The sequence below is a fragment of the Leucoraja erinacea genome, chromosome 15 (genome assembly GCF_028641065.1).
Source record: "Leucoraja erinacea ecotype New England chromosome 15, Leri_hhj_1, whole genome shotgun sequence".
Classification (NCBI taxonomy): Eukaryota; Metazoa; Chordata; class Chondrichthyes; order Rajiformes; family Rajidae; genus Leucoraja; species Leucoraja erinaceus.
Genome location: NC_073391.1, coordinates 26,438,871 through 26,453,021, shown reverse-complemented (window position 1 = coordinate 26,453,021; position 14,151 = coordinate 26,438,871). Strand labels below are relative to the sequence as shown.

The following is a 14,151-nucleotide window of genomic DNA, read 5'->3' as shown; positions in this document are numbered from 1 at the left end:
CACCCACCATTCCCTCCCCAGATGTTGCCTGACCCGCTGAGTTCATCCAGTAGTTTGTGTTTTGCTGATTATTCCAGCATTTGCAAGCCTGAACATCTCCTTTAAACTTTCTCCTCTAACCCTAAAACTGTGCCCTTTCATCCTTGACATTTTCACCCAGGGTAAAAAAACTTTGTTTACTCTACCTATGCCTCCCAGTTATATACCGTACTGAAATTAGGTTTAATTTCCCCTTCTCCCAGCTACTCCTTCATCCCCTCCTCCCCCCAGCTCTCCACCCTCACCCTATCCTCTCCCCCAGCACCCCACCCCTATCCTCCTACCCCACTGCTCCCTCACTCCATTCACCCTCCCGTTGGCCCATCATCCACCCCCCTGCCCTTCCAACCATCTCTCCCTCCCTCCATTCATTCATCCCCCATCCTTCTCTTATCCCACCACCCCTCCCACCCTCCAAATACCCAAAGTGGGATGTGTTCCACTCGAGCATCTTCCCTTCCTTCCCTTCCTCTATAACTGCAACCACTCTTCACTTTTCCTTCGGAAATACATCCGGAATCCCAATAGATGCAACCTCTAAGGTTCAAACCTTTCTTCTGCAAAATAAAATCTGGCCCTAATTTGAAGCGTTCTTGGAAGCAGGAACATCACCCCGGGGCTCTGTCAGTTGATGGGATGGATGAGGGAAAGACACATCTGGGCGGCGGCTGCAAAGGATTCCCTAAAATTCAGTTTAAACCAACGCTGGTTTACAACTAATGTGTGGGAAGGAACTGCAGATGCTGGTTTACACCGAAGATTACACAAAATGTTGGAGTAACTCAGCGGGCCAGACAGCGTCTCTGGAGAGAAAAGATGGGTGACGTTTCGGGTCGAGGCCCTTCTTCAGACCTATTGCCAGGAAGGATCCTGAGAGACACACAGAGAAAATGTAATGCTCCTGGCCCGCTGAGTTACTCCATCGTTTTGTGTCTATCTTCTGGTTTACATCTAAACTTCCGCTAGTTTAAACCTCGGGGGAGAGGTTTGCGTCCCTAGTTACAGGAAGAAAAGCAGATAATTTCGATTACAAACCGGGCTCCTCGCCTCCCAAAGCAACAATTTAACAGCTTAAAATTAAAAAAATAAGTTAAGTACCGATGCGTGAGGCGCGGGTCTCGTCGGCGCTGTCAGGCCTTGCCACACAATGGGCCCGTCTCCATGGTTACCGTCACCAAGGGCCTCCGCCGCTCCCGGCGCACACTGGGGTGGTCGCCAAGTGTCGCAAAGCTAGCAGCCGGTAGGCAACAAGAAGGCCGTAAAGGGGAGCGCTGCGGGGAAGGAGCTGGGCCCAGCCAGGGTGGCGACGCTGGAATGAAGTGCAGCATATAAGCAGAGGTAGAAAGAGACACGCATGCACACAGACACACATATATGTAACCCCGGAACATTCATGTCCCTGGGACTAATTTATCCGCGACTGTTATTTGCGCATCTGCCTTAAAGTGTTCTTCCTGTTTCCCCCCAACTCACACAGCTGCCACACCATGGACGAGAACATGGAGGAGGACGCCAGCTATCAGCAGCTGATAATGGACGACCACAATCACAACAACTGGGAGGCGGACGCTTATCAGCCTCACCACCATAATCGCCATCACCATCATCACACCCATCACCACGCTGAGCTCACCCTGCCCGAGTCAGGGGGGATGTCGCAAACGCAGCAGGACCCCAAAGAACTACTCCATCATATGTCTGCCAACGGCGAAGAGAGAGGGCCGGCGGCGCACAGAGAGCCTGAGCCCATGACCAGTAAAGTAACCCTGAACATTAACACCTCAGCGTCCAAGTTCTGTAAGTCACGCACGGGGAAAACATTTCTTCAGGATATGTGCGTCAACAATTCATAGTTAACGTGAAAAGGATTTCATATGTTGTTTTTTGGCGGCTATTTCTATTTTTAAAACCTATTATATTTTCGTGAGCAATGCTGTAGAGATGAAGTAAAAATATAGTTGAGCCAGAAAGCCTAATTACACAAATGCCCCTCTCAGCAACAAAGAAATAGTCGGATGCCTATCTGATTAAACACAAAACATGCTTCTAAACCAGCTATTAGTTTCCATTCATCAATTTTTTTCATGTTTCATAGGAACATTGGTTTATTGAAGTAAGCTATTGGTCAAGAATTAAGTCTTTAATTGTCATGTGCAATAAGTGGTAGAAGCAGAAAGCCGCAGGCAATCAAATGTTCGAATCTCTGAAGGTTACAGGTCAGATTGACAAGACTTTTTAATCGAGAAACAAAAAGTTGTAGATGCTGGAAGATTGAGCAAAACACAAAGTGCTGGAGGAACTCTGCGGGTCAGAGACCATTTGTGGAGGGACTAAATAAGAAGAGAAGAGGAGTGAAATGTTGAGGAACAATGACATTCTTGCTGCAGTTTTATAGACCCATGAATGCAATAACACAGTAAATATATACAATAATCAATAATACAGTGAATGATCAGTAATACTATGTAAACATACCATAAACGATCAATGTCAAAAGAAGGTGTCTTTCCCAGAAGGTGGTCTTGTGGCATAAATATAATATGGATGTATTGGACTTGTCTCGCTGACAAGAGAAAACAAACAAAATCTAAAATAATTGGCAGAGTAATGTTGCCAGAATCCACAAAGCAGAGTGCAAGTGCAGATCCCCTTGGATATTTGGATCTACATGTGCAAAACTCATTGTTGTATGGAATAATATGGAGCTTGAGGATGCTGCGCTTGAAGAACAATCTCCTCAGCAGCAAAGCTGTAAGGCACTTCGGAACTGTTGTGAAAGCACTCGTGTTTTGGAAAAGGTAAAGGTGGCTGGAGTTCTGGGAGGTGATTGCTATTCATTGACCTGCATTAAGGTCAATATGTGGTCATGAGGATGGTGTGTCAGGAGCTGACTTTGCAAAGTTGGGATTGTAATTTTTAGGGTGCTATATGAAGACTAATCTCTTAGATCTTGAATACCAACCAAAATGCCACACTGGGAGATTTTGGGGATAATTGGAGCAAACCAAAAAAAGATAATACAATAATGGTTAGTTTGTTATCTAGAATAAGTGGCTTCTGTTAATTGCAAAATGTGCAGGAATTCAAACGCCATATATTCAAGTTTATAAACATTCTCTGAATCAATAAACTTTAGGTAATCTTTTGACATTTAATGGCCATGTAGATAGATCTAGACAGTTGCATGGATAGTTTTGAGGGATAAGTGTGAAGAATGGATAAATGGGACTAGCTTAGTTATAAAATCTGGTCCACGTGGACAAGTTGCTCCAAAGGGCCTGTTTCCGTGATGTATAGCTCTAGGACACATAAGTAATATTTTAGGCTTTGGAATGATTGTATTACACTGAAGTGATTATTGCACACTAAAGTGAAATGCATTTTTTTTGTAGCAGTATAGCTTTGAAAGAAAATGTTGCATTTTATTTTGCCATAATACAAACTTTTTATTGCAATTCATTACCTTGAAAGATATGAAAGTCTTTTTACCAGCAATAGGCTGATTTGAAGTATTGTTACTTGAATATGGAGTAAGTCTCACAAGCAGCAACTCAGTATTGGCTACATAAACCATTTTTGAATAATGTTTGTGAAAGGCTAAATATTGGTTAGAACAGCAGGACACCATGTCTACTTTTTGTAGTTTGTGTATGTTTTTCCTTTTGCATTCACAGTGGGCTTAACTTGCTCTCGTTTGGAAATGCCTTGCTCTCCACCCCCAGAGTTGCAAAGAAGTCGGCCTAAATTATAGGCTCACATTTCTGGGTTTGAACCCACTAGCATGAACACTTGTTGAAGGCTACCAGGAAATATTTGGTCAAGGATAATTTCTATCCTTGAAATATTCAAACATTTTTAACAGTGACTGTACAGAATAAACATAATTTATAGATATGAGGCATGCTATTTGCTGAGAACATCTGGACAGAATATTTTAAATATTCCTACCATAAATATATTGAAAAAATAGATTTTATTTCTATCTCCATTATTTTTATTTTGTCCTGCCCAGTACCAAAGTAGGGCTCCCAACAGATCTGCACAGTGGTGCAGCGGTAGAGTTACTGCCTTGCAGCACAAGATCTGGGTTCGATCTCGACTATGGGTGCTGTCTGTATGGAGTTTGCACGTTCTCCCTGTGACCTGCATGGGTTTTCTCCGAGATCTTCGGTTTCCTCTCACACTCCCAAAGACGTACTGGTTTGTAGGTTAATTGGCTTGGTATAAATGTAAAATTGGCCCTAGTTGTGTGTAGGGTAGTGTTAATGTGCAGGGATTGCTGGTCAATGTGGACTCGGTGGGCCGAAGGGCCTATTTCTGCGAGGTATCTCTAAACTAAACTAAACAAAAGGTGATGGATTTATATACCTAAGTCTTTTCCCATCTTGTGACACTTTAGATCTAGGGGGCACCAATCTGCGTAATATTCCTCTGCACCAATTCCTCAGCTATTTTAAGCGATGAACAGTACCACAGCCACTGAAGTGCATTGTGTAGAGCAAAATTTTGAGTTTTGAACTCTGATTTGTGTACTTTATGGTCACATCATGTATTCTTCAATATACCAATAGAATTGAGATTGGAACGTAACAGTCGCATAATGGCAGCATGCTGTGTTTGTCACCAAAAAAATTACTTTTGTCATATTTCTTGGCTGTAATTCATATACATTTATTGTATATTACATGGCAAAAAAGAAATGACTGGTTTAAAATAGGTTGTAAAGCAGAAAGCCGCAGGCAATCAAATGTTCGAATCTGAAGGTTTCAGGTCAGATTGACAAGACTTTTTAATCGAGAAACAAAGTTGTAGATGCTGGAAGATTGAGCAAAATGCAAAGTACTGGAGGAACTCAGCGGGTCAGGTAACATTTGTGGAGGGAATGGATAAGGAGAGAAGAGGAAGTGATAGAAAGGAAAATGGGGCTGAGCAGAGTGTCTTGGTGATGGGAAATGTGTATATGAATGAGGGAAACGGTGTGGGGTGACAATATTTGGGATGCAAGTTACCCTAGTGGACTAAGAGGCTCTGTTCCTATAGTTTGCATGTGTCCTCACTCTGGCAATGGAGGACGGAAAGGTCCGTATGCATAGGAAAAGGGGAGCTAAAATAGTTAGCAACCAGGAGGTGGTCCAGCAGGCCTTGGCAAAGCATATGGTGAAATGGTCACCTGGTCTACACTTGATCCTGCTAATGTGGTGGAGGCCTTGTTGGGAGCACTGAATGCAGAAGATGAGGTTTAAAGAAGTGCACTGATCGTCTGCCTCACCTGGAAGGGCTGTTGAGATTCCTGGATGGAAGTCGGACGGGTTATTGGGAAACATGTTGCATCTGGGTTTCAGAGGAAAGTGCTGGGAAGGAGGCTGGTTAGGTATGAGCAAATAAACGAACCAAGGAATTGTGGAGGGAGTGGTGTCCAGGGAAAGTGAAAAGAAGTGGGGATAGGAAGAAATGACTGGTGTTGGATGGTAGCAATGTCTTCCTCTTTCCCATCCCCTTTGTCTCCTTTCTCCTCTGGCTTTACATTTCAAGTCCCCCTCTTCTCTCCTTACCTGACCATTTGTGTCTCCCTTTTCATGTCTGTTTCACATCTAGACTTTGTCACTTACTCCAGCTGTCAGCCAATCAACCCCCCCACGCCCCCCTGCAGACCAAACCGGACTTTGTCTCATCCCAATGTGCCTTTTCCAGCTTTCTTCGGACTGGTTGCAGTAGTGGGGAAGAAGGGGCCCTGTTTGAAATATCACCTTGCCCTCTGCAGATGCCACCTGACCTGCTGAGTTCCTCCAACACTTTGATTTTTTTTCATTCTTTGTCTTTGTAATTGAAACACAGTACAAAAACAATTAAGTTATAATCCAACCTTTTATAATTCACTTTTTAGGCCCAAGCTGAATTATTATAAAATGTGGGCAGGAGGAAGAAGATTAAGGTTTTGGAGAGAGTGTAGTGGAGTCTATCTGGATTTATATCAGTGGCATGAGGTGTATTTAATAGAGATGATGGTAACTTGAATAAAAAAAATAATAATTAAGGTTAAAAATAAAAGTCTTGCTAAAATAAGAAAGAAGCTTTTTTTAAATTAATTTGCCTTCCAATTATAGGCTTTTGTGCCAGTGGAAAGGACTGAAGGGGAAATAAATCTTAGTTATTGAGCAACAGTCTGGAATGCACTGGCTAAAGTATTGAAATAAGATTCAAGATAAGTTTCAAAATGAAAGATGAGACATAATAAAGGAAATGAGGCACATCAGAAAGCTCTTTTAAAGATCTACCACAAACACAATTCACTGAATGGCCTTCCATGTTATTTGAGCTTAATGCTATGGGGCAGCTCTTGAAAATTGAAATCTGTGTGTTAGCTGAGTTGGTTATTGAAAATTTGCAGCACATTGAAATTCAAGTGCTGACTTTTCTATACGTAACAATTGTATTGGTTGGAAGTGGGAGCTGCTGTAAGCCTGCAACTCCTGAGTTATATGAATTGTGCACAATGTTGGATCTGAGTTTTTGCCATAAAATTAGTTAAACTTGTCATGTTTAAATTATGTTGTGTGTATCTTGTGCTACATAAAATTAAACCCAACTATCTTCAGTAGCTGATTCGTAATGCAGCATACTGTGTGATTGAAAGCCGAACATTAGACAAATCAAGTTTTATGGTCTATTGAAATTGCATTACAATTGCTGTAGCTGGTTTCTGTCGCTTTTATCCAGGGTCAATGTTAACTGCAATTCAGTGACCCTTAAGTAAGTGTGCTTGTTTGTGGATAATCTAATAAAGTGATCAAAGTTGCCGTGTATGAAGATAGTTTGCTGCGCAGACCTTGCTCCTTGGATTTCAACACATCAGATTGTTAATTGGAAATGTTATTGAGAGGCAACTGACGTGTTAAGCTAGGGATCTGTGAGCGAATGCATTGAACAATTGCATTCTAACTGTTATGCAAACATTTGCCTCCTGATCATCTGACTGGAACTTTTGTGGAGTAAGCTTTGCTCAGGATCGCACCAGACTTGAGTTTTCAAACTTCCAACATACTGTTGTTACCTGACGATTCCATGTTAAAGCCCAATTTTATATTATTTTTGTATTAGATCGATCTTTGGAATTTTGGAGAACTTTTAATAATTTGACATTTACTATTTAATTGGCAATAGGTTATGTTGTAGAATACAGTCCATTGATCATTTGGGTTCCAACTTATTTGGTGATTTCAAGAAAAAAGGCTTTGTACAATTGTTTTTGAAACAAATCAAATTTTCAGCACTTGTATTTTTTAAGTGGAAGTTTAATTGTCATAGTAAAAAAAATCCCTTGCCCTGGGGAAAAAAAACTGGCAGTTTGTTCCATATAACACCACATACTGGGGGGCGGGGGGGGGGAGGGGGGGGGGGGGGGAGAGAGAGAGAGAGACTGTGGCTATTAATCTTATTTATGCCCCTCATGATTTTTATAAACCATAAAGTCGCCCTTCAGTCTCCTTTGCTCCTGGGCAAAATGAATTGGTACATCTAGTTCCTCCTCGTAGCTTGGACCCAGAAACATCGGACCCAGAAGCATCCTCACTACAGTTAAATGACATTCTCCCTCCAGAAGGGCACTCAGAACTGTGCATAGTACTTGAAACATGGCCTTATCAACATCTTATACAGCTATAACTTAACTGCCCAACGCCTGGAGTCAAGATACAGCCCAATTAAGGTAAATGCCATCCTGTCTACCGTGTTGCCACTTTCATTGAACTACATAACTACATTCTTAATTCTACAACCCTCCCAAGGTTCCTACCATTTACTGTGCGAGTCCTGTCCTGGTTCGACTTGTCAAAATGCAACATATCTGTGTCTGAATTTAACTAAATTTGTCATTCCTCAGCGCATTGGCCCAGTTGATCAAGATCCCGTTAGTCTTGTGCAACCTCCTTCTCTGTCCACTATGCCACCAATTTCATTGCTCATTCCTTTGTACCCAATCCGCCCCCTCCACGGCACTTTCCTCAAACACTGCAGGAGATGCAACCTGTGTTCCAATATCTTGTCTCACCTCCATCAAGCAGCCCTTCCAAGTGAGGCAAAGGATCAGTGCACCTCTTAAATCTCATCTTGCATGTTACAATACATAACTAGAACTTTCTGGAAGTGGCAATTGATTAAAGCTTATCAATTATGTTTTTTTTTTCTGTTTGACTCTATTTAGTCATATCAGTACCTGAGAATAATACTTAAGAGGGGGCAATAGTTGTTGGGGCTGCAATAATTATCCCGGACAATGAGAACTTCAAACCAGTGGTTCATGTCATATATTCATGCTGTTAAATCACTCATCATCAAGAACATCACATACCAAAGATCAGTGCTAGATGTTGACTGAGCTTTTAAAAACATTTTTGTGGAAGTACTGACTGCAATTACCCATGCTCATTGACTCCAATTTGCTAAATTTTTGGACCACAAGTTGTGTACAAGAAGAAAATAACAGCTGCAATCTTATTTGAAATCGTCATTCAACATGTAATCACAATGCATTGGTGATTTGCTGGAATTTTATGATATTTGGGCACTTGCATCGTTTTCTCATTATTGGAGCTACATCATTTATGTATGGATTTATTCATGGATGTAGATAAAGAATGCAGATGTTGGTGTCTGGTGCAGAAAAACAAACCACTGAAGGAACTCAATGGATTGAGCAGCTTCTCAGGGTGGGGACATGAATTGTGAATGTTTCAGTAGAAATTCTACAGCAGAAGTGAGAGGGAAGGGAGTGAGACAGGCCAGTAGGTGGTCTCAGGGAGGATGATGGATAGAGGGGGTGGGATGGAATAGGGAACCGGAGCAGATTGATGAAAAGTGAAAGCAGACAATAAAAAAAGGCAGATGGAGCCAGGTGGAGGGGAGATGTAGTGATATGGGAAGCGGGTTGGAAGTTAATAAGCAGGGATGTAAAGCCTATCAGTGCTGTACTCTGATAAGGATGGTAATAACAAGAAACAGCAGATACAGTTTTATACCAAAGATAGACAGAATGCTGGAGTAAATCAACAGGTAAGGTGGCGTCTTGAGAAAATGGATAGACAACATTTTGGGTTGGGACCTTTCTTCAGACAAGGTGATAATGGGAGCCATTAGCGAGAGAGAGAGAGAGAGAGAGATGAAGAACATATGAAAACAGATGTGGGAGAGACTATCTGTTGGGTGAAGTGGATGGAAGCAGGGGAGTAAGATGGCCAAAAATGGGTGATGGGGACTGGAGGGTGAGAGGTCTAGTAAAAGGAACAAAAATGGGAGGGCCAAGATGGATCGGAAGAGGGGGATGGAAACATGGGAGGTAAAGGCTACTTAAATTGAAAGTTTAGTAGTGTGTACCAATGGGTTGATGACTGTCCAACTGGTCTCCAACAGGATGAGGTGTTATTTTTCTAGTTTGCCTTAGGCCTCACACTGACAATGGTGAAGGCCGAGGACTGACAGCTTGGTTTGGGATTGGGGAAGAAGTTGAAATGCCTTGTGACTGAGAACTCTGGATCTCCATTCCAGACAGAATGCAGGTGCTCAGCAAACCAGTGGCCTAGTCTGTGCTTACTCTTGCTGATGTAGAGGAGGCCACAACTGGAGCACCACATGCAGTGTAAAAGATTGGAGTCAGTACATGTGAATCTTTGCCTCGGTGAAAGCGGCCATTTTGGTCACGAGATAGTGGTGCAGGAATAAGTGTTGCAACTGCGGGAGATGCAGATGAAAGTGCCAGGAACCTGGAATGGTTGGATTGAGAGTGATGAGCAGGTTATAGGCCCATGGAAAGTGTGGCTCCTGCAGTTAATGGAGAGGTGAGGGGAGGAAAAGATGTGACTGGTGGTAGAATATCTGCAGCTGGAAATGAAGAAGGAAAATGTGCTCGATGGAGATGCTTGTAAGGTGAAAGGTTACCACTACGGGAGCTTTATGATCTGTTTAAGCAATGAATTGCAGATGCTGGTTTACACAAAATGTCATAAAGTAACTCAGCGAGTCAGCCATCTGAAGAAGGAGTCTGACGCAAAGCATCACCTGTCCATGTTCTCCAGCGATGGTGCCTGACCTGTTGATTTACTCCTGCCTTTTGTATTCTGTTTATTGTGTGGGGTATGGCATTTTGAGAGCAAGACTTGCTATTGCATGTCCCTGATGAAAAAACAGACTTAGTTGGGGCTCATGCGGTGCCCATGGCTACGCCTTGTTCTGAGGATGTTAGAAGAATCAAAAGAGAAATTGTTCAGGGTAAGGACATAGAAACATAGAAACATAGAAATTAGGTGCAGGAGTAGGCCATTCGGCCCTTCGAGCCTGCACCGCCATTCAATATGATCATGGCTGACAAGTTCAGCTAAGTGGATGAGATTGTTGGTAGAGGGAGCTGGTGATTAATTTCAGATGTATGATGTCCGGTTTTCCAGACTAGTCCTCTTAAAAAGCTTGGGAGACCCATTAATTTATGTCCATCCAAGCAATAAGAAAAATTAGAAAAAGATTCCAAGAGTCTTAAATTTCTTGAAGTCTGCACTGTTTTTGGTAATTTTGTTTTACCTTGTTTAGTGATGAACGTTATAACAGCAGAAGACTACCAACGCACTTATTGGCCGAAGCTGGACAGTGCCATTGATCAGCTTTTGACACAGTCTCCTGGAGACTGCATCCCTATTTCTTATGAGCAAATTTACAGGTGAGAGCAAATAGAATTAGTTGTAATCAGTAATGTGACTTTTTATAAAGAGTAATCTGAGTTAAAATAACTTCAATTTGTGAAAACAATGTTTGATACTTTGTTTAACATTGCAGCCCAGACTTTCAAGCGTATTAATTCATATCATTTGAGGCTTAGTGAAGACTGTTAGAATTAGTGCATTATACAAATTTGCCAGTCCAATTAACTTAAAGTAATTTGTAGAATTGTTGGTGGAATTGGTTTTTATTTACTGCACCTTCACACTTTTCCCTTTTAGGCTACCATTTTCTATAATATTCCTTGTTATATTCTGACCTTTGTATATGTTTTCTGGTTTGGGATTGATTCCCTGACCAGTTTTAATTGCAACGTCTTTAATTAAATGGAATTGATATTATGTGCTGTATGTCCTCGGTAAATATATACAAAGGTTGCCTGATTTATGAAAGATCTGACTCACGAAAGAACAACTTTACACAAATACATTTTTAAAACCTTTTTCAACCCAGTCTAAAGTTCATAGTATTCCATAATGACTGAATATAGTATATATTCTGTTCTAATTATGGATAGTGTTTGGGTGATTATTGAATGTAAAAATGATAGCAAGTGCAAGCACAGTGATACAATCGGGTAGCTATAGAAAAATGTTTCTGACGTGCTGAAATCACCTCATGAGTGGCAAACATCCTTGTGCAAATGAGTGAATTAAAATTTCTTTGGGATTGAGATTTTGAAAGTTCAGTATTATCTCTTATCCATTTAAACAATTAAACAATTTCCAGCCTTTCCATGGAGCTCTAATGCAATATGTTTAATAATAATAATAATGGATGGGATTTATATAGCGCCTTTCTAGATACTCAAGGCGCTTTACATCGCATTATTCATTCACTCCTCAGTCACACTCGGTGGTGGTGAGCTACTTTTGTAGCCACAGCTGCCCTGGGGCAGACTGACGGAAGCGTGGCTGCTAATCTGCGCCTACGGCCCCTCCGACCACCACCAGTCATTCACACACATTCACACACAGGGCAAAGGTGGGTGAAGTGTCTTGCCCAAGGACACAATGACAGTATGCACTCCAAGCGGGATTCGAACCAGCTACCTTCCGGTCGCCAGCCGAACACTTAGCCCATTGCGCCACCTGTCGTTTATTAGGCATACTGTATTTCAATTTTTACTTAAAACACTGCAAGTTATAGATATAATGCCCACATTGGACTTTGAGGTGCATTCACATTTAACTCTAGCTAATGTGATGCAAAGGTCTTGAAACCACTGGCATTTTCTGTCCTTTATTTGTTATTTTGTGGGCTCTGACTCATTGCAGAGAAGCAATGGAGAATGAAAATATCAGGTTTCTCTTCCCTCCCCGTGTATCATGACATGAGAGGACACTTTGGGTTGATTATTGTCAGGTGTACAGAGGTACAGTGAAAAGCTTTTTTTTGCATGCTATCTAAACAGATATACCATGCATAAATACCATCGTCAAACTTGAGTACAATAAATAGACCAAACGGGAAAATACAGAGTGCAGAATATTGTTCTCAGTGTTGTAGGGCATCAGTGTGTATTATTATGGAAGTATACATTAGCACCAAAGAGCTGTGTTTATTTTGAATATGATTAATAGGATTATAGTAATATGATGACATGAACTGCATAACTCTTAAGCTTCCAATATACATCCTAAGATCATATTGCAGCATGTTTGCCAGTTTCCTCTCATCTTACTTCAAGGGCAAGTTCCATTGAAAGGGCCACACTGCTGCTCGTTATAAAGTTATCACTAAGCTGAGGTCATTTAAGTGATTTGAGTTTCTATTGCTTTCTGCTTTTTCTCTTTAAGTTTATATTATTCTTGCACCAAGAAATGTTCATGCAGTTGAACTGTTTGAACTTGATGGCAATAGCAGGTCACATTACACTGTGTACTTTATGTAATTTAATAAAGGTGGGAGTGACTTTTGTACTGAATGGATGAGTAATATCTCCTTTCGAGAATTGAAGATCTCACACATTATTACTATCTATTAATCTCGGTGAATAATGGTACAGAAAGATGCATCCCTCAACAGTATTTGTTGACTCTTAATCGCTGCAAAACCATAAATTCTAAATGCAATCACCAGATTATTTTCAAACAGCCAATTTTGTGTTCCGCACATGCAGAATAGGAAACAGATTAAGTCTGTTGAAACTTGCTTCATATTGGTTCATTCCAATCTGAATTCTAGAGTAGGTGCCTAGAGTGGATGAATCCATGAGCAATGCAACAGGTGAGTCAGGTAGGTTAACAATTGACTTTATAGTCTTTATCAAATGTGCTCTTGGAAGATTGTTGCATGAGCAGAGTCAAGACTAAAAGACAGATTATCTTTTTATTTTTAGTTGTGTTTACAAGTGTGTGTGCCAGCAACATTCAGAGCAGATGTACTGTGACCTCATCACAAAGATAACCAGTCACTTAAGACGAATCTCAGAGGAGCTGCAGGTACATGTAATTTGGAATGTCTTATTTTCTTTGCAAACCTTTATGTATTGTGTTTTTGTTTCAATAATAAATCTGTATCACTACAATTGTTTAGCACTTGGTACCTAATATTTGCTTGTCAGCAGTATTATTGCACATGCTGAATCCTGTGTTCTAAATTAGTTTGGATATCACGCTGACTAATTTAGAAACTGAAATGTAAGCTTTCACAATTTGGTGCTGTGTTGTACATCTGTCTTGTCCACAAGCAAAATATATCTGAATTGCTGATGCATTTGGGCACAGTGCCATGCATGCATAGGGTGTTTAAATGCAAGGGTGAAAATAATCTTAAACAAAAAAATGATTTAACGTGAGGCAGAGCTGAACACATTGATTATATTGTGTGTCTGTGGATGGGGTTGATTGACAAGATCATATTTTGGTATTGTATTTTTGAAGAGTGATGCAGAAAAGTGTCACCACATTGTTTACTTTAGCGTTGCTGTTATTGATGATTGCAGAATGTTTTGACAAGTAAGTATTCCAGAAGGTGCCTGTTTACCTTGTTAGGTTTAATCTGACTATCTAATTGTTTTGGAATTAAAAAGGATGATTCCAATTCTCGTTGTGTCATCAATACTGAGAAAACTCTTCCACCATCAATGCAAAATGTGATAATTTGGCTCAGAAATTTTGATCCATGGCGCCATCATATTAATATAATGTAGTATCTATTGCCAATGCCATTATAACGACTTACCTCTTGAAATGTTACTGGCATGTCAATTGCCTGATCCATTTGGGGCATTTATCTGTACACAATTCTTGGAGAAAAGATTAAAGAATGGATGACTAATGGTACATGTGTAAGTGGTGTTGAGATATGAGAGTCTGAATTCCAGTAATGTTTCTATAGATTAATTGA

General features: G+C 40.9%; 1 protein-coding gene across 1 annotated transcript in view; it reads left to right on the top strand.

Moving 5' to 3' along the window:
- Positions 1–1,249: 1,249 nt before the first annotated feature.
- Positions 1,250–14,151, top strand: part of cacul1 (CDK2 associated cullin domain 1) — an 85,189-nt gene continuing 72,287 nt past the window's right edge. Inside the window, exons 1-4 of the mRNA XM_055646940.1 lie at positions 1,250–1,377; positions 1,517–1,836; positions 10,615–10,741; positions 13,142–13,244. Of these exons, the coding sequence (XP_055502915.1) occupies positions 1,527–1,836; positions 10,615–10,741; positions 13,142–13,244 (540 nt within the window). The 5' untranslated portion in view covers positions 1,250–1,377; positions 1,517–1,526. The remainder of the gene's footprint in view (positions 1,378–1,516; positions 1,837–10,614; positions 10,742–13,141; positions 13,245–14,151) is intronic.